The 21,474-nt window shown below is 40.1% G+C and overlaps 1 protein-coding gene across 14 annotated transcripts in view; it reads left to right on the top strand.

Annotated features, from left to right (window-relative positions):
- Positions 1–21,474, top strand: part of FGGY (FGGY carbohydrate kinase domain containing) — a 282,290-nt gene that overhangs the window by 197,767 nt on the left and 63,049 nt on the right. For all 14 annotated transcript variants that reach the window (XM_054286331.1, XM_054286332.1, XM_054286335.1 and 11 more), the window contains 2 exons: positions 5,215–5,330; positions 18,327–18,455. In XM_054286331.1, coding sequence (XP_054142306.1) covers positions 5,215–5,330; positions 18,327–18,455 — 245 coding nt within the window. The remainder of the gene's footprint in view (positions 1–5,214; positions 5,331–18,326; positions 18,456–21,474) is intronic.

Genomic DNA, 21,474 nt, shown 5'->3' on the forward strand with positions numbered 1-21,474 from the left:
TAGGCTCTTGTAGCACCAGAGCCCAGTTCTGTTCTTGGATGCTGGGAGTATGTGTGCTGGGTATTAAATTTTTTTGCCTGGAACATTTTTGCACAAACCACAGTCAGATCTGTGACTGTGTTAGAGCTGTAAATTGCTTGCTTTTGTGAAAAGCCTTGAGACTGTGGGGTGCATAATTTGGGAGGACATTGGCAGCCTGGCCCAGATGTCAATATGTGGAAACGTTCATTTGAGCAGAATCTATGCCCTGGTTTACAATTTGAATTCAAAATCTGTTTTAAATTTAAACTTTGTAGAACAAAAGAAAAATCATTTGATGTTGTGACAGTCACACTCCATTGTTTCTGGTCTCCTGCTTACGTTCACAACGTCATAAAGCTTTCTTAGCTTTTGATTCTTTGTAGCTTTAAATAAATCTGCCCCACAGACCACAGAGAGTTACTTTATCCCAGTGCATGCTATTCCTTTTGGGATCTAGCTGTACTCTATCCTTGCTTCTGGAGGATTTAGCTTTGGCACAGCCCTCAGCAGGTGCAGCTGGCTTTAGTTCAGTGATCCAGTGATTGAACTGCTGCGCTGCTAATGATGCCTACAAAATTAATTAAGTTCATGAGTTTAGGTTCATTTCTGAGCAGTTGGGATGAATGGAGCAGATCCTTTTGCTTTGGAATTGAGAACAAAGCTGCCATTCACCTCAGGATGCCCCACCTAGGGGTTCTCTGCCTTTCAAGCTGGTGGCTGACTCATTTTCCAGGCTGACTAATCTTGTACCAGCCCTCTGAAATGGAAGGTCATGTAGAAATACCTTATGTGGGGTCACTTTTCAGGAAAAAATCTGTTTCTTTTAGTAAGTTTTAGTTGATAGGACTTACCTATCAACCTATACCCAAAATAGGGATGACTTCTGCAAGACAACTGCAGTTAAAGGAGTAGCTCCCAGGATTATTCTCATAGCAGGTGCTGTCCCGGGCAGGGCAGGTTCTCTGCAGATTTGGGAATCATATCTATGTTGTCTTTTTCCCTTTTGGAGTGTGGGAGTTGTGGCAACAAAGAAAGTGTAAAGCTCTGGTGACTCCTAAGTAGTTGTGGAGATGTTTTTTGTGACTTTTATCTTTTGGATACATTTTTATGCTGATAACTTAGAGCATGCAGTAATTCCCATTTTCAATGAATGCATCTGATTGCCTTCTCTCCATGAAGTACAACAGAGTGAGAGAAAATACTCAGAATGGGCAGATAATGTGGGAAGAGTCATACAGAAACAAATTTTGATCACCTGAGTGATCACAAGTCCAGTTGGCCCAGACCCTTTTGCAGGTTAGTTGCTTCCAGACAGCATTTTGGGAATTTCAAGTGTGTTCACAGACTCTCTGTGTTTTTAAGACTGCTGAGATTCTGGTTATGCAGGACTTCAGCACATCCAGTTAGTCCTCAGCAAGAAACTCGTAAGAAACTCTAAACACAATCATTTTCCTGTGAAAAATCTGGTTTAAATAAAATAAAAATTTTCCATGCATGACGGTTGGGGATTTTTTTCAGTAGGAATATTCTAAGCAAAACTTTTTGTTCTGAACAGAGAAAGGAAATCCTTCATTTCTTTGTGCTGGGAATGTGCTTGAGGAAAAGTGTCTCCAAACTCATGGTATTTCAGACTGGCTACATATGGCTTGTGCTACTGAGGGGTTCCATGTATGGCTCCTCAAATCCTGTGGTGGATCAGGCAGTCAGGAGAGGGCTCTTCCCTCTGGGATTGCCTCTTCTCTGCCCCTTTGAACCCAGCTGATCCTGGGAGTAAAGTAAGAGGAGCTTTTGCTTCAACCCATCTGGTTCATCCAGCTTCAGCCAGCACAAGTCTGGTGTTTATGACCAAATAATTGAGGCAATGCTGCCAAATAGGAAAAACTGAATATACCACAGCAGATATCAGTACTGTTTCTGTTTAATGTCTGCCCTCCATCTCATCAAACTTAGGATTTCTGTGAAATACAAAATTTTCTCATGGTTGAGGCTTTCTTTGTAGGTGTACTGATTTGGTTCCTCAGGTGGTTCTTTCCCAGTGTCTTTCTGGTTAGAGTTTTCCCAAGTTAGGAGTTGTGCTACCCCTTTTACAGGGTGATTCTCTGGGGGAGAATTTCTGAGTGATTTCCAATCAAGTTAATATATATAAATATATAAATATGTATTATTTGCATGTATACCATTGGCTTCAGCAGTGACAAGCCATGAATGAGCTGTTCTCTCTGCATGTGCACAGAGCTCTCAAGGACACACAGACTGAGCACCTCATCAGGTGAGGGGCAAGGCTTTGAGTTTAACCCATCCAGGTGCTTTTGAAGTGTGTGGTGATGTTAATCCATCATGGCCATCAGAAAGAAATCCTTTTCTTTGAACTGTTATCTAAGAGAGCAGGATGCCTTTCTACAGTATGACACTTTCTCTTTGATATCAGGGATTTGTATGAAGCCATATTGTTCCATTAAACATCTACTTTTTGAGAACGAGCAAGAGTGGAAGAAAGAGATTGAATCTCAGAGAAGTGCAAATGCTCAGACTGTGTTTAAAACAAGCATTTTGAGTTTATTGCTGTGGCCATGAAAATAAAAACCTGCCAGCATAGTGTGTTAGTGTTTAACTCAGATCTGAGATTGGTTTTCATACCAGAACCTTCCGCTTAAGGATCTGCCAGCCAGTTTATTTGGGAAGAGTTGTCTTTCCCACTTCATTTTCCATACTGTGTTAAAAATTCAACCAGAACTCCTCTGTTTATCCTTGTTCTGTGAGCACTTTGCATTTATGCATCTCCAAGATGTGTTCAGTGCCGCCATATCCTGCCAGAGAGCTGGGATCTGCTGGAATTCTGTGGATTGGCAGGGGAGATCTGTCCCCATCCCCAGTGATTCCATGGGCCTGTGTGTGTGCTGTGGTGTTCCACAGAGGGAGCTGTGTGGGACAGCAGGCCCCTGGTCAGAACATGTTCCTTGGAGCCTTTCTCAGGGTGTGGCATTAGTTCAGAGCTTCAACCTAATTAGAAAAAGACATATTCGGTTTTGATGATAATTTGTTATGATTTGGTATTTCCCATATTTGGGAAAACTTGATGCATTGTTTTTCGCTCTTTATGTCTAAATTTTTCCTAAACTGATGAAGTGCTTTTTATTTCAAATACCCTGTCTTTATTTTTCCTTTTAACGAGAGGTTTGAACCAATTTGGGGAAAATGTTTATTTTTTCCCAGTATTATCTTCAGCCTAGAATTTATTTATTCACCCAATTTTTGTCAAAGGTCCTAATTAGATTTCTGTGTCTGGCTTTTAAATCCTTGGAAATTGGAATTCCTTATATCAACATTGTCATTGCTGTAGTTACAGGTCATGTGCTTTTTCTGTTTTCAAACCAGACACTGAGTTGAGATTGTGTGGTCTATTCTTAAACTGTTAGGGAGGAAAAAAAAGGGGGTGGGGGTGTCAGAGATGTTTTAAGAGTAGTCCTGAAATAATACCTGCATTTATTGACTGCATTTTTTTTAGGGATATAAATAGTTAACTAATGTCTTTTTCCCCCTCAAAATATGTCATGTTGATTATTCTCTTGCAGCAAAGAGCAACCAGCACACCTTTACAACCAATGGGATGTGAATGACCATCACTTGTCCTCTGGTTGTAAAAACTGCAGTACAACAGCATGGAAGGAAACATAAGTCATTTAAATACACATTTCAGTCCCAGATGAGAAACTGGGAGTTTAGAGAGTCCATGAAACCATCCCATCTTCTGCTCGGAGTCACATAAGATGTTGCTTCTTCCTGTAATCCCTCCAAAACATAAAATGCATATCCCAGATAGTTTTGTGTGGAAAGATTCTTCCTGTTGTTCTTTGGCTTTTCTCTGTCTGCAGTATCAGTGGCTATAAGCTCTTAACTTTGATTTGCAGATAGGAAATAAAAATAGCTTCTCTTTTTCTGCTCAAGGCAAGGTTGGATGGGGCTTGGAGCAACCTGGGCTAGTGGAAGGTGTCCCTGCCCTTGGCAGGGGGTTGGAACAAGATGAGTTTTAACGTCCCTTCCAGCCCAACCCATTCTGTGATTTATATTTTAGTCCCTGGGTAGTATTCTTGGATGAAAGGAAGATTTCCTTTTATTCCAGAAAATAATTTTGAAGAGAGAAATTTTATTTGGCTTTTACTTATGCAAAACTGCAAGAAAAACTCAAGTGCTTCAGTAAAAGTGAGTTTGCTTTGAAGATACATGTTCAAATTGTACCATCCTAATGAAGAGAATATGTCTGTGTAAGCTCACCTTGGCTAAACATGAGTCACAAATAAGCTGTCTTGTAAAACATCAAAGAGAATCCACCTCTGAGCAGGATTTCTCTTTGAGAACAGTTATGATGATGTGCTTCCCTGAGATGCATCTGAGCTGTGTTGCACTTGCTGGTACTGTGGCATTCCCAGGACTGCACAGAGCTGCAGTTTTCAGTGATATTTAGCATTTTTAATACCTTTTAGTTGACTGACTTTTCAAGCACAGTTTAGTACTGATCTTTGGAGATGATTCTTAGTGTTCAGACAGAAAACAGCCTATGTAATTTTAAACCATCAGGAGTATTGTTCGTACTTTGGGGAGGAATATATTTGGGGATATTAATAAAAACCATTCTGTGTGTTAGGACAGACTTTGCTGTGAGAGTTCTTGTCCTCTGAGTCCTTCTGCTCCTGCCTGTGCCCCTTGCTGCTGTCCTGGCACAGCAGAGTTTAACATCAGCTTCTCAGAAATCAGACTTGTGCATCTGTCCCCATCATCCAGATTTCCTGGGAACTGCAGTTCAGTTGTGAGAGAAGTAACACCAAGTTTTCCTAAGGACAGACTGTGCAAAGCATCCATTTAGGCTGGAAGAGCAGCACTCTGAGCTGCTGTGCTCCTGCCCTGCTCTCCCCCAGGCACATGCACAGCCTGTTATTTGACTGATTTATGCAGTGAAGTGGCCAGACCAGGAGTTGTTTCAGCAGAGAAGAATCTTAAACACAAGGTCCTTTTAAGGTCCTCAAGACGTGCACTCCAAACAGTAACCAGGTTTTTTTTTTTTTTAATGTGAGCATTCTGCTGGAGTTTCTGACCAGTGGAGAAGAGATCCTTTTGCAGGAACTTGCTTCTAGTCACAAGTTTAAACCCAAACATCTTCATTTCCCTGACTTTCTGCTTATATTGTCTCTTTTTTAGGTCTCTCTGTACAGTAGTGTGCAAGTGGACATACACGTCAGATAGAGGTTGGGATGACAGTTTCTGGAAAATGATTGGTTTGGAAGATTTGGTGAAGGATAAGTATGAAAAAATAGGTATATCAGGGTTGGGATTTAATATAAATATATATTCATATTAATAAATATACATATATGCATATTAATAAATATATGTTAATTAATATACATATATAGTAATATTGATAGATATAAATATTTATTCATATTAATTAAAAGATATATATATATATATATATATATATAAAAGACAGAAATATATGAGATAGGGCTTTGAGCAACCTGGTCTAGTGGAAGGTGTCCCTGCCCATGGCAAAGGGATAGAATGAGATGAGCTTTACGGTCCCTCCCAACCCATTCTCAGATTATATGAATAAAAGATATATACATATAAAAAGGTATTTTGCTGTATTATGGTGAATGTCAGCAGCTTCAAATGGGTTGCTGAGATGCCCATAGGGAACAGATTTCTTAAGTGCATTTTTTATTTGGCATTGTTGTGAGAAACCGTGTTTAAATTTTTTATCTGGAAGGCCTTTTTGTTCTGCTCAGTCTCAACAATGGAGGAGTAAAAAGGAGCCCCAGCAACTGATGACATGAAGGACACACTCTATATGGGTATATTGCATAGCAGGCTACAAAAAAAGCTACAATATAGTAATTTTTTAGCTCTTACTGATAGTCTGATTTGTGACCTGTACCCATCTCCCTTATAGTCATTTTCAAAAGAAGTGCTACTTCTGCTTGTTGTTATCTTTATACATTTTTTCACTCTCAGAGCCCAAGTTTAATTAGAATAGTAGCCTTGCTAATAGCAGTTCCTACAGCAGATATTCATTAAAAGTCCATAACGTTAATATACCAGAAAATTTCCAGGATAACTTTATTAGACTTTCCCTGTTAACTTAATGGACTTTTAATGGATGTCCTAAGCAGACATGTCATTAACAAGAATATTACCAGACATGAATTAAAATATGCTCATTCATCAAAGTTAATTATCTGAAATTTCCTTTGATTTTTTTTTTTTTTTTAATGTCGAGCACTTTGAACAAGTTTGTACAGCAGTTTAAATGCAGCAACATGAAATGGAAATGGTGGAGGAAGGATTGTAGCAAAAAGAAGTGTAATGAAATCTATAAACCGTTCTGATCATCACATAATCTGCTATCAGTCATTTTTGGGTTATCAGAAAATGGTACTTGAAAGCTTCCTTGAATAGATTTTAGCTTTTCTCCTGCAAAGGAAACTGCTTATGCAGAGGTACAAAACCTACCAGGAGAATGAGGCTTTCAACTTCCTGAGGTTTTGGGTTGAATACAGTTCTTACAACATCTGTCACTTGTGGCTTTTAACAAATCTTCAACAAGTTAAAATAAGACTTGCAATAAATACATGTTTTTACCAGAAAATTGAACATCTTGCCAGCTGGTGGTCTCATGGAAGGGTATTTTAAAAATAAATTATTTATGAAGTGCAAGCTAAGGGCTTGAATACAATATTTATGCAATGCACTTCAAGGACAGTGCAGAGCAATTTGCCATTTTAAGTAACAACATGCATGTTTTAAATGATAAAGTAGCCATTAATAAAAGGGGCCTTTTGTTGTGATGGGAGCCTCATAACACTGGCCTATATATGGCTCAGCATTCATTAGGAGAGAAACCATCAATTCCCAGTATCAGGCTTCCATGTTAGTTAAAACACAACATTTACAAAATAAATCAGCAAGTTATCTTCTGGTGATATGCTTCTTGCAAGGCAAAAGTGTTTCTTGTGAGTTACTGGTGGAAGTGTCTAGTTCCATGAAAGACTGTGGAAGTTTTTAAAGAAAGGAACCATAGAATCCCTGAGAGGGTCTTGACTGGAGTTGGAGAAGTGCAGCCTGACCTCCAAAACTGCACCAAACCTTAGGGCAGAGCACAACCTTGCAGCTTGTGCTCACCTTGTGAAATCCTTTGGTTTTCAGATTCTGGGGCCGATTCCCTCAGGTGAATCCACAGCATAAGACAATTTCTATTTGCATAATAATGCTGACACCTGGCCCTAGGGAGAATATGAGCTTATTTCCCTGACCATTTGTCTAACTCTGCCCTTTTTAAAAGGCAAGGTGTTGCTTTTGTTATCATTAGCAGTGTGATAACATCACAGAAAGCAGCAGAGTGTCCTTCATCCCTGTGTCTGTGCAGAAGGAATGAGGAGCTTGCTGCACCAGTGTGGAAGCCAGACAGTGTGGAATGCCACTCCATTCCTTTGGGTTTCTCTCCTGCCCTGTCCTCCTTGGAGTCTCCTGGAAGGGTGTAGCTTCAGAAGGAGTCAAAGCAAACCACTTCACCCTGCCCAGGAGCTGCTCCATGGTGGTGTGTCCCAGGGAAGTGCTTTGCTTTCTGCCACCCTGAGATCTTACCAGTGTCCCTGGGTGTGGGCAATGGGAATATGAATGGTGTTCCAATGAGAGCTGGGGCTTTGCTTGTTTTAGTGTGTTCAGTGGTGTTGGACTTGAGAGGAGCACTCTGAATCAACTCAGCTTCCCTCAGATTTATCAGGATGGATGAATCCAGGTAGATGCACCTACCAGGAAGGTGATACTCAGCCCCTGAGCAAACTGCAGTGGAATGGTCCTGGGGAGTGGAGATTCCTTCCCACACATCCCACGGTGTCAGCACTGATGGTGAGGCATCATCCCTGCCCCCACAGCATCCCACCTTGCACCAACTCAGCTCAAGCTGTGTTTGCAGCAGTGCTGCTCACAGGGGAACAGCCTCAGCTGCTGGAAATGCATCCCATTATCCCAAGGGAAGGCTTTCTGGACAGTGTGTGCCTCCAGGAGGAGCATCAGAGCTGCCACAGCTGATAGGGAAGGATGGGAAGCAGGGCACTGAGCTGCCCTGCAGATAAAGGAGCTCAAACTTGTCAGATAACCTAGGTAGGAGGAGGGTGAAGGGAGGTTGTACATGCTCAAAACCTCCTCCTAAAATGAAAACAAAACCAAAAACCTGACAGGGCTGAAGTAATTCTGGTGGAATTTCCTCTTCTGTTCTCAAGCTGCTCTAAGCCCGTGTCTGTCTGCTCAAGGTTTGTTTAGCTCAAAGGCAAGGGTGTATTTTAGTGCCTGCACGTTCCCCTTGTAAAGAGAGATAATGGCCTTTTTCTCATGTATCTGTTCTAAAAGGTAACAAGGCTCTGAATTATCATTTCTTTTAAGCAAAGCAAAATGTCACAAGATAAAATTAGAAAAAATTTCTGACTGTAACAAAAGTAAATACAAAGTTTACCAGTTTGAAATATGCAGAAAAGCATGTTTGTTTTGTTTGTTTTGTTGGTTTTTATTTTCCAGTCTCTACTGAAATCATTATTATTTCCAATCAGAGGGAACCAAAGATGAATAGCTACAAATAGATTTTTTTTTCATTTGTAAGTATCTTTAACTTTCATGTCACTGGAAATTCTTATGGAAATTACCCAAGAACAACTTCTTTAAGGTACATATTTCTTTATTCTGGTAAATACGCTTTTAAGCATCACTTTTAAAGCTCCTTGCCCTTTAAAAATACATTTACTGTAATCAGAGTGCTGTGGTTCCAGGGAGTAAGCTCCTCTTGGTTTCAGTTTAACTTAACATATGACCTTGTTGATAAGGGTGACCCTCACATCTGACCTTTAGGATCTTCCACAAACCTTTCCCATATCAGGGCGTGGGTTCACATCTGAAAACTCCCAGGCCTTTGACATTTTCTGTTTCTCAGACCAGACTAACCTTTCAGGGAATCCACATAACAAGTTATTTGTGATCCCTTCTGTACATCAGGAATTTACTGATCAGGCTTGTGAAGGTAAAGAGTCTTTATCTGGAGATACTGAAAAATTTATTGATGCCATTAATTTGCTCACCAAGAGAGTGGAAGATGACTTGTATTCAAGCCACTGTGGAAGTGTTGTGTACTAGAGGCATTAGCATTTATCTGCTGTGGTAAAAGCACATGATGAGTATCTCTTTGTGGTATTCTAAAACCTAGAAAGACATTAACAATTCTGTTAAAATTTCATGTACTATAGAGCTCCTAGGGTACTGGAACATACATTCCATTTGAAGAAAAATGCCTGATAAATTTTCATCACAGCCTTCTACTTCAGGGCCTACTTAGGGGACCAAATAATGATTTTTTTATTGAATGGTAATATTTCATACCAGGTCTTTTTTGGGTTGTAGATAGTGGCTTTGTGTGAGAGAGCATTGTGGGTACTGCAGGATAGGTTCTACTGATCTTATAGGTTTTGTAGCTTTTGTAAAGGGCAGTTTCTCGCCTTCTTTCATCTGTGCAGGAGCAGCAAACTGATGCCAATTAAGTAGCTGAAGTTTTGCTTAATTTGCTTTAGTGTACAACTGGAAGAAATCTTTAATTTTTCATTTTGGGGGTGATGGTGGCATAAGGAATAACAGCCTGTGCTCCTTATACATCTCTTTACTTAAATCCCATTATGGGTCTTTTTCCCACTCATCATTCTTCACCACCTTCAAGAAGAATGTTTTCCATTTTCCACAAATTGTCCCTTTCTTCCTACAGTAGGATTTCTGCTTTTTTTTGTTTGTTTGTTTTGATTTGTTTGTTTTGTGTTTTGTTGGTTTTTGGTTTTTGTTGTTGTTGTTTTTATTTTAATTTTTGCACTATGTTTTCAATTAAGAAGGATTTGACTTGTCTCTAACGTGCATTTCTGGTTAGCAGCCTTAACTCCCCTCCATCAGTTTACCAGTTTATCACCCTTCTTATTTCAACACTCTGCCTGTGCTTTGATGTACAGCCCCAACACTTTAGAACCCCATTTTTGACTCTCTCTCCTTAATTTCAGGACTTTGGGGACTGCAGGCTTGATGTTTTTATGGGCCTGGGTGCTTACATATGCCATTTTTGAATATCCTGAAAAGATGGATCTGTATAATTGGAAGACTGGATATTATTTTCTAATGCTCTTTCATTTGAACTACTTATTAATAACTTGATAGCACAGAAAACTTGTTTTTATATCAATAGTTACATTCCTGCATGTGCCACTGAATCCTTCCATAGACAAAGCTAATAATGGCATAGAATATCTCACTTTTTACACTTATAGAAATAGAGTGTGCTTAGATTCTCTGTTTTGTCAGTAGTTAGCTCTAATACTTGGGTGTTCTCTTTATTTACATTTAGGCTGAAAACGGGAGATTCAGCACAGGGTGGGAGAATTTGGTCAATCTGAACTCGGTGCCACAGCAGCTGTGGAGGAAATGGTCAATCCATTTGTTCTGCCAGTTTTCCCTGTCTCTTCCAAGGCCTTTGATGCCAGATGCTCTGGAGCATATGAGGGATTTCCTTGAAAGCTGAGAGAAAGGGATGATGATTTTTATTTTTATTTTTTTTCAGGTCATCTTGTAGCTGCCAGTTCTTCATAAAGCTGGATTGCAGCAATAAGCTTTAAACACTGTGCTTTGCAAATGGTAGAGAATAATAAGTAAAGGGATTCTCTGGTATGGGATGCCTGAATCTTTCTTTCCCTGGTCTTTTGCTATCCCCAATAAATTACAACACGCTGCAATTTCAAACAAAATTAAAAGGATGAATCAGAGGATATTTACACTTACATGCTGTCAAAATCCATGGAATTTACAAGTGAATAGTGTTCCAAATATGCTAACATTTTTCTGGCTTCCTGTCATTTCAGTCTGTCCAAGAGCTGTAGCAACTGCAAAGGAGCTGAAACTGGCACAGTGCAAAGAGGTTTTTGGGTGTCTCCTTCCTGAGAGCTCGAGGCATTATTTCATAACACATGATTCAGCAGAAAGAAGTTGGGCTTTTCCTTAGAAAAGCTCCACACTCCTGTGATTTCTGTTTTATTTTATACTTTTTCCATCTTGAGATCACTGAATCACACAAATCATTGGGATTAGAAGGGCCATCTTGAAATGATCAGAGCAGGGTCACCTACAGAAGGTTGTTCAGGGCTGTGTCCTGCTGAGTTTTAAGTATTTCCAAAGGTGGAGGTTCTGAAATCTGTAACCTGTTCCATTGTCCTGACCACTTCTCCCTATTAAAAACTTTTTTTTTTGTTTGGTTTAAATGTAATTTGCTGTGTTTCAGTTTGTGCTTGTCACACTTGTAGTGTCACTGGGGGCCACTGAGAAGGGTCTTTCTCCCTGATTTCTACTCCCTCCCTCCCATCAGATGTTGATAAACTCATGGATAAAATCTTCCCCCTCCACCTCCAAGCCTTCTCCTTACTGTCCAGTCTGGGATACTCTTCCTCTTTCCAATAACGGTTCTTGAACAGGCTGAGCTGAGCTCAGGTGGCTCAAGTTTCTCCAGGATGTTTCCTGGGTGACATTTTCCATTCCTTTTCCATCAAGAAAGGACCCATCATTCACCCTGCTTATCATCAGCTTGAGTCCTGCTGGCAGGTGGTTCCTTTCCACTTCTTCTCTCTGCTCTAAGTGAGGAGTGCTGTCCCTCCATCCCTCATAGCTCAAAGTTTGTAAAATTTAGGTCTTTTAAAAAATAGGAATAAAGAAATATTCCACTGTCCACTCATAGAGTTCTGGTCCCAGACTCTCCCTGCCTGGGGAATCATATTTGCTTCTACTCTGGCAACACTGAGGACTTGAGAACTTTTGAGTATGAAAGCTAGGAACTTTTTCAGTGAATTTCTGGTTTTAAATTTCATAGAAGCTTTGAGTAGACTTGGGCCTATTGTAATTGTTCAATATTTAAATTTCTGAGATACTATCCTCCTTCCTTATTTTTCATACTGTTCTATAAAATAGAAAATAAAAAAGAGACATTTCTCAGAATAGTTCTGGTCATTCCTTCTTTTTACCTGGCTCTTCCTCTCCCTGGTCTTGATTTGTTATTCATCTTCTTTTTTTTAGCCTTCAGCCTCCTGCTGAGATAACTTTTAAAACAGTGCTGTCTGCTTTATGAGTCAGGATTCACAAAATCAGAAGGGCTATTTCAAACAATTTGCTAACTTCCTCCAAGTCAGAGGCTGTTGGACTCCTTAAAATTAATGTTTAAGTAGTTTAAAGTGTATCTTAGAACCAATCTTGATTTTATAATTTCCTATGATGGAGAGCCCACTTCAGACTGAAAGGTTGTTGATTGTTAGTTGCTGTCATGCCTCAAAATTAATGAATTAATTAAAGAACACTTGATTTTTCATCTGATTTAACTTCCTACTCCTGCCTGGCAGACCGTAGGGCCACGCTTGACCTGCGCAGACTCAAATTTCCTATGATCAAGGAAAACACTGAGTTTTCCCCCCAGAACTCTTGGGTGAACTGTCATACTTCTCAATCCTTGCAATTGTTCTCCTGGCTCATTTCTGAACTCCTTTAGTTTACAGTGCATCAGTATCTTCTCAGTATGGATATTAAAACTGGATACTGTGTGAATGCTGTGGGGAATAAGTTTGGCTGAAAAATTTAAAAGTCTCTTTCAGTAACTGATGAGATTATTTTTGGTCTGGCATTTTTTTCAGAAAAAGGGAGAATTATTTATTCTAAGAGGAGTTGCTATCATGTGAGTTGTTAAAAACATCCAGTTAAAAAAAAAATCTGTTAAGTAATAATCCATGATTAATACAAGCTAAGTAATAATCCGTGATTAATACAAGCTAAATTGCCTTTACAGCAATGTACTGTACCAGAGCAGAGCAACTCTGAAAGTAGAGCAATAGTCCTGCCATCTGCATGGATTTTTGTATCTAGAGAGACTCTGAAGAATATTGTGCTTAAAGACAGACAGAAATGTCAATTGCCAGTCTAATGAAATTATTGTTTGCAAGCAAAAACTTGAGCTCAGGTAGCTGGGTTTGGATATAAATGCATTCCCTCTAACTTAGTAAGACATCAAGTTACTGCATTCTATACCTTTAGTAAGAGATCAGATCTTTGTGTTTTATTGCCAGATGCAGTTCAGCAGTGAGCAGTGAACCACACATGGCAGGACACATTCATTCTGCACTGTCTCACTGCAGTCTAGCAAAGAAAACTCAGTTCCAGCCATCATAACATGCCTGTTGATCCAATGATGCAGAATTTCTTTTTCCTTTTGACCTTCCACCAGGAAAGCTTCTAATTTATACATGGAGTAGGTCTCATTCCTTAAGCCAAAAAAGCCAAGCAGTCTCTGTTGAAGTAGGCACCTCTGCTTTACTGACCAATTTGTGCTCAGCTTAATAAACCAGGATGTGCCTGATTTGATTTTGCCAGAGTTTAGCAGCCTAATACATCTGCCTGAAGTATTTACACATTAGGTAGTGGAGATGTAGTTCAGCCAAAGGCTCTCTGGGAGAGTGGGATGGAAAGGCCCCAAATTAGATTTGCCTCGAGCTGCTGTGGCAGCTCGTGTAGACAGAGATGAATTTTGAACCAAAGGAAGCCAAAGTGATTTTGTTTAACTGTTTTCCTCACTTTTAAATAAGCTGGCGTATAATATCACAATTTGTTTTGGTTTTCCTCAATGAAAATTCTGAAGTCTTTAACAGCTGACAAGGAAGTTTTATAGAGGTTATTTGGAGGTTAAAAAACCCCAAATCTCACTGTTCTTAATATCTTTTAACCACCATGCATTCAGTCCTAAGAAAAAAATAGTATAACTTCACAGTCAGCATCATTATTCTACTTCCTTCTGATCTTAGTGCTATTTTGGCTACTCAGCTGGGGTAAAAATTGTAAAAAAATCAGCCATACACATCTCATTTAAATGTGAACATTGTCTGTAATTTAGAGGGGTATTTGATAATGTATAGTGTGTGAGATAGGGTTGGGACAATGTGTATTATTTATTGAGATTCCTTGTACATCCCAGATTTTGGCATTGTGAGAATTATTATGAAACACAAAAAGTGGAGATTATCTGCATGCTTTGTAATGAACATGAAGGGGGAAAATCCCTTATGTTTCTTATTACATTTGGATGGGCAGTGCTTTTTTTTTTACTAAGGTCCTGTTTCCTTTGATGCCTATTCAGCTCTGTTTTGTTTAATGAGATAACTTCTTCAGTGCATGTTCTCTATCACTTATTTAACAGGATATCTGTTTTCTGTGTTGTCCTTTAAATCAGAAAGCAGTTTAATTGTTCAGTTTGGGTGGGGCTGTGAAATGGGGACGGGTTGTACCCTTGGGTTGTGTTTCTTTCTGAGGCTGCTGGGATTTCGGCAAGGGATTGTTATGTCCAAATTCAGGTTTGTTTGGGTCTCACTGAAGGGACATCTCCTTTGAATTTTCTTCCTTTCATATTTTTATGCCCTTATGCAGTTAAATATACAAAGTGCAGCCCTTTTCTACAAGATAGATGAAAAGCTGTGCTGGAGTCAGCTGCACCCCGGCTGCTCTCAGCTTTTGTTTGAAAAGGGGCTACATCCTGATGTACCTCATTCTGTTAAATATTAGTGAGCCAATAGAGTGAATTTGGATCAAGTTGACTGAAGATGCGTTATCTGCCTCGTGTGTTGTGGCTGGTAAATAGCTGGTTCCTGTGGGAAGCACCTAAAAAGGTTGAGGGTCTTTGGTAGCACATAAATTCTTTAAACAAAGTTTGATCACAGCAAACTCTAACATCAGTCTTCGAAGAAGGATAAAAGAGAAGGAAGAGATTCAGACAGTTTTTTCCTTTTGTAAACTGGCTGCTTTATAGGGGAAAAAATAGCTGGAAATAGCCTGTCTCGTCCCAAATGAAAGGTTGTGGATTAAGGCACTGCATTAGTGAAACAGCTGCACCAATGTGAAACAGAAAGTCCTCCAGCTTCAGCCATTATGGGTTTGTTTGGTTAGCTCTAATTTTGGAAGTCATTATAGCAAAGGTAAATGACTTGCACAGGAGACTACTGTCAACAAAAGACTCGATACATTTACTTTGGCAGGAGCCTTGAGGAGTCTCAGGCCTTTCAGTGCCTCCTTTATGCAGCTCCTGTCCTGCTCTCACTGCGTGCCTGTGTGCAGGCAGCTCTCCCTTGCCTCCCCTCTCTCCCTGCCTCCCTTCCCACAAGTTCTTTGCCCCTGGCAGGTCGGATTTAAGGGTGGCAGCACCTGCTGCTGAATTGCTGGGGTGTAGCTGTAGAATATCTTTATGCTCAGAGTAGCTGCCCCTGGGCTTCTAAAGCTGCTGTGTTCTGCTCAAGTGAGAATCTGCTCCCTCCCAGTCTAGTACTGGAATACAGTCTGTATCAAAAACTTCACTTTTAATTGTGTCTCCTTACTGGTTGGTGTTTGTGTTTCCTTATTTTATCATTTAATAGCTTTACACTTATAGATTCTAAGCATGCTGATGCTTAGCTGAGTTTTCTAGCTTTTTGGTGAAGTTTAAACTGTGAGAATAATTTCCTTCTCAGGCCTGTGCCCATGTGGTCGAGTGAAGGCTCAGAGTGTCCATTCCACACTGACTTACACTTGTATAGGTGGGGAGGCAAATTCCTGATGACAGAAGGAGTGCCCCAGCAGAGCCTGCTCCTTCCTCCCACAGAGCTCCTTGGGAACATTTCCTATGGGCCTGGCAGAGCTTTCCTTGCTCTGTAGAGCTAGGGGGGTGAAGGAGAGGGGCAGAGTGAGAATCCTCTCCCTGTGCACTCAGTTTGTCTGTCCTGCACTCCCTGGCTGCTGGGTGACCCAGAGCTCCCCTTGCAATGCCTGCCATGGGTGACTTCTGACTGCTCTCCCTTCCCAGCTGTGGGGAAGTGCCTTCAGTCACTGAATATTTGTTCAGGCAGACTTTGACTTCTAAAACATATGGAACAGACTACTGTTAATTCTTTTATTTAAAATACAAGATGATTATGCTGCCTCTCCAAAATGACAAGAACTCCATCCCTGCATGTCCTCACACACATTTTATGCCCATTGCTGCTGGTCATTCTGATAAATAACCAGTACCAAAGGAATTATAAGGTCATTTTCTTGTGCTGCTGTAGAGGAGAGGATTATCTTTAAGATTGTTCCCTTAGTGCTTATTAACTAGAAATACAGTAATTGAGAACCTGGTAGGAAAAGATTTTGTCTGATAATAGCCTTGATCTCTAAAATGGAGTATAACTACATAATAATTACACACTCAAGTGTTTGACTGGTATGACTGATATAAACTAGCCAACCATGGGATGGCATGCCTGGAAAGAGGCTTTATTTCAGATTAATTTAATCTCATGCTGTATATACACCATGGTTTTGCTTTCAGGCCAGGCAATTGATTCTGAAGAAGAAGATGTGGGTTTAGCTGCATGAACTCTTTTGAACTTCCTTCCACCTGCAGGGTCTTTGAATGTCAGGAGAAGCAGACAGCTTTGGTATTTTGCTCCAATGTCTTTAAAAAGCCTGAAATGTTACTAGAAAAATCTCTTAAAGAGGAACATCCTTCACTCCAGCTTATTGGGGGAAAATGCAAAAGATGCATCTCTTGGAAAGGCCAGGACAGTGTTTTGACTATACAGTAAGTAACTAGTAAAATGCAGAAGTAATAAAACACATTTTTTTTTCCTGTGAGGAGGTGACTTAATGTCCTCATGTCCTTCTGTATAAAGTTTAATGATGAGGTTTGCTTACTGCCCCCAGTATTGAATATGAACCCACCGTCAAGTGCAACAGTCTTGGCTGCACAGACTTGTTTTAAATTTCCAGTGTGAGGTTCAGCCTGGAATTTCAGGGACAGTGATGTGTGGTTGTCAATAGAACAGAAACTCTTGGAGAAATGAGCAACTGTGAAGTTGTGTGTGCTGATCCCAAAATGCCCCATACACTGCATCCATCAGGAAGTGGGCAAAAGGAGAATGTAGCTTTTAAAAATGAAGAGTCAACATAATTTACAGCAAAGATCTAACTGATATCTAAAATTGAAGACCTGTGAATTTAATATCATGACTTTTTCATTAAACAGTAAGGTTGTATTACTGCATTTCTAGAAGTTTATGCTTGTGGAAGTTAATGTGTTCTTGATATTTTATGATGTGCTATTCCTCTTAATTAATGTCTATTGTAGAGGATGTTTTATGTCCTTTCTACATACCAGAACATGCTTCAGGTGTAACGTTCTCAATAAAATTGACTGTGAAGATAATCTTGTTTTATTTTAAAGAAGAATTTTGCCAACTCTGCCTAGATTTGTTGAATTTAGTAAACACTTCAGGTAGGTACTAAAAGCTCTGGCATTGGCAGGGAGGTCTGAGGGAACTCCCACTGTGCTTTCTGCCTCTCACCCCCAAACCTTTGCATAAATATGGAAGTTTGTGCAGTCCCAGGAGCTCAGTCTCACTGCTCCAGCTGTGGGGGGCTGAGAGGAGGCTCTTGGGGGTGTCCCTAAATTCTGGTACTTGAAAGAATCTAGATTTGTTCTTCTAAGCTCAGACAAAATAGGGGGTGTGTTATGGCAGGACCTGCCCCTGGGCTCCCTGTGACAGGGCGGGGAGGGCAGGGTTGTGTTCTTGTCTTCTTCATACTGCACAGGCCAGAGAAGGCTCAGAAAGGGATTATTTAAGTCTGTGAGGGAATACAGCTGCAACTGGAGGAATTTGCTGTTTAAGACAGTTTCTTTTTCAGAGTTTCTGTTGCTATAGCCACCTTATTCCTAGCAGAACTGCTGGAAAGGATGGAAATGGAAAGAAAAAATTGGCCAGTTCCTTGTGCATTCCTTGTGCAACAGGTGCAGTGTTCATTTGTGAGCACAGACTGAGCTGAATCTCCTTCCATGCCCAGAGAATGCCTGCAGGCAGCACCTTCCACAAGAACCTGGGATTTCTGCATTTCATATCTCCTGGAGACATGCCAAGCAGAATTTAATTGCTTGTGGTGCAATCTTTCTCTGTGGCTAGATAGGATATTGAATGCTTTTGAACTCCTAAATTGCCATGGGATGGCCTGATCTGGCCCAGTTGTGTTTAATCTGCAGCCAGATAATGAAAGATGCTCCATCACACAGAGCTCTGTGATGCACTTCTTTGTTTTATAGATACAAGACTTCACTGGAGGGGGAGGGAGGGAGCTCCAGCAATAACACACACGTTTGTTTTTCTGTTTAGTAAATTGACAGGTGTTTGGTTTGTCTTGTGTCTGCCCAGGAAACCATGTCCTGTCTCCTGGAGAGGCTGTTGGGAAAGGTCTGACAGCGGGTGCTGCAGAAGAGCTCGGGCTCCCCGAAGGGATTGCAGTGGCAGCATCTCTCATTGATGCACATGCTGGAGGACTAGGTACTCGCTCATGGATTCACTGCTCTTGGAGACAGGAATTGTTGAATTCATTTCAGAAAGCCATTTCTGTCACAGACTGTTTTTATCCAGCCATTTGCTCTTATAGTATTCCTAAAAGCAACCCCAAATCATCACAATAACTACCAGCACTGCAAATCTGTTTCTAGAAAGAGGATATATCACTGCTATATGTCTTTTCAGCTGGATTTGCAAATTATTTATTAATTTCTGCTAGTTCCACTTTTGACTGAACACTGTGGTGTTGGAATGCCAACATGCTGAGAGTTTGCATCTTCTGTTGCTCAAAACTTTGGGGATAGGCAAGAATAAAACACAAACAACCATTCTGAGGGAGAAGCCTCATGTTTGGGGCTTGTTCATAGTTAGGATTCTTATTACCTTTAGAAGTGATTCAAGATTCAAAGCTTTAAGGTCTGGTGCTTTGACTTTTTTTTATTTTCCAGCACAATATTCTTATGTTCAGCCCTGGTTCATCTTTTCTGAAATACATTTGATGAGGCCAAACAAGTTCATTTTCCTACTATGCTGTTTGGCCTTGTCCAAATACTGTCAATAAGAGATTCAGTGTAACTTTCTCAGCAGGAAATTGAGGGTTTTTTAGTTTGCTGGTTTAGAAAACAGTCTTACCTCAGGAAGTTTCAGTGTTATTGAAACAGTACTCTTTAATGGAAATCTATTGCTCATCAGAGGATTTTTTACTAGATCTAACTGAAATACGATTAGGTGCTAAACTACCAGTTTTGTTTCAAATGTTTTGTGTTGCTTAAAAATCTCATTTGTCCTTCTAGAAACTGTGGCCTGGAACTTTTTTAGTGTTTAAATCCCTTTACTTTCCTTTTGGTGAGGTAAAGCAGTCGTGGAGATTGCTTTTCTTGCTACCTGGAAAGGATTAGATGTAGATCTGTCTGCAAAAAAGGAAGACTGAGCTTCAGTGTCATATTTGTAGGTGTGTTGTGACTGGCTTAAAAATATCTGTCACTATCCTAATTGCATAAAAACATGTTTAAAACTGTGTGCCTTGGCAGTTCTGTGTTCTTGGAAAAGAACAGAGTAATAATCTGACCTGAAATAATGAACTTGCAGCAAAACTGGGTTGTCATGGAGCATGTTAAAGTGGCAGTGGAAGGTCCTTATTTAATTGGCATCATTATGGATCCAGAGCACAAAAAGTTTGCCCATTTTTTCATGTGCTGAACTCGATCAATTGAATTTTTAAAAGAATAGAGAGCAACTGTCTGTTCCTTGGTACAGACTTGTGTAAAGAAAGTCTGACACTAGAAACACTCAGCTGCTGGCATCCCTCAGGAAAGGGCTGCAGTGGATAAAGACAGTCTGCTAATCTGAATATGTTTTCCCAGATGGCACCACAAACACCAGCAGACTCCTGGAATGATTGCCAGGAGGAGAAAACCAACACACAGGTTGTTGTTGGAGAGAGGAGGGGCATTACAGAGGGGAGATAGTGGGAGACACCATAGCTCAGTGCAGTCTGGGACAAGAGGAGCCTTTACAGTGGAACTCACAATTCTTGAATCTGGGAAGGGTAATAAAGGTATTGGAAATGGTGTGGAAACTTAGTAGAAAGGACAGCAAAAAGTAAAAGATTTGATAGCAAAAATGAAAGTATTTTGACAGCAAAAGTGACAGCAGGAGCAAAAGGAGAGTCAAAGAGTGCAGATATCTGTAAAGAAAATATCCTGCAGGCTAAGCCAGGATGATGTGATGGACGTCTTGTTTGCAGTGTTAATAACTTTTGATGCAGCTCAGATCTGCTCTTGGCTGGATGTGAAGTGGGGTTTGGCTGAGCAGGTTCCTGAAGTTTATGAAGGCTTCAAGCTTTGAGTACAATAAGGTAAAGAATAGTTTAGTGTGTATGTTTGAGGAGGTCATGTGTGACTCCTGGATCAGTCCATCTGATACCTCTTATGGAAATGTGAGGATCTCAGAGCCAAGCAGTTATATCTTGCATTTTGACCTACTGTACTAATTTCAGAGAACGTACAGATAAAACTGTGAGCATGGCAGGCCAGGCTTGTGGGGTTGGCCTCATAAAAATGCTGTTTACATTGCACCTTTTCAAAAGGCATCAGCATTGTTTGAACAAAAGTAGATGATTTATGGTGCAGTGTCTAAAATACCATGTCACTGTGGAAGAGATCCAGAAGTACACATTGCTGAGCACTGCTTGCCTTCCTAAAAAGCTCTCCTCTGTTCTGTGTGGTGCACGGACTTCTTGTTCTCAGCCTCTGCTTCTGAATCTGCTTCAGACTATGAAAAGTTCCACCTAAGCTAAAGGTGAAGGTGACTTATAACAGCAATTATATAACTTTTAGCCAATATTCCAGACTTATTTGCCGTCTGACTTTAATTACTCACAAATAGGAGGATTTAGCAATTCTAAACACTGGTGAAGCCACTGACTAAAATTCCAAAAAGAGCCATAATTCCAGTTTTGCAGAAGGCATATTTTCTTAGCAATTAAAAAGATCTTTTCAGTTTTATATTGTTTATGAAAATACATTTGCAGCATACGCTGACTATATAGTTTAATAGATTTCTTCCCTCTCAAGTGTGAACAGTATTTTTAACTCAAGAAATTCTAATACGGTCTTGCTTAGTACAGGAATTTGCCTTGTAGACAACCCTATCCAAAATTCTTAATATGCATTCATTATGTTGAAGCAGCGAAAAAATAAAACATGAAGTAAAAGCCTTACTTTTAGTTTTTTGTTGTTCCTAACTCTCTTTAGAAATTCATAGTTACAAGTCAGTTTAGTTAAAGGGACAAGAGGATGGATTTTTTTCAGACTTTAAAATTGTAGCCCTTAATTTTCTGATGATTTAGATGACTTCCAACCGTGGTAATACCAGGATAGCCATGGTGATCCTAGTAAGAGAAACCCCACCAGACTGATTTGATAACAGAGCATTGCAGTGGTGATCTGAACAAGAGGGTGTTAAAGAAATGTAGGATATGAACCAGCCCTAGCACTTAGCA

The sequence above is a fragment of the Melozone crissalis genome, unplaced genomic scaffold (genome assembly GCF_028551555.1).
Source record: "Melozone crissalis strain CALT ecotype California unplaced genomic scaffold, PUWL_Pcris_2 ptg000045l_1, whole genome shotgun sequence".
Taxonomy (NCBI): domain Eukaryota; kingdom Metazoa; phylum Chordata; class Aves; order Passeriformes; family Passerellidae; genus Melozone; species Melozone crissalis.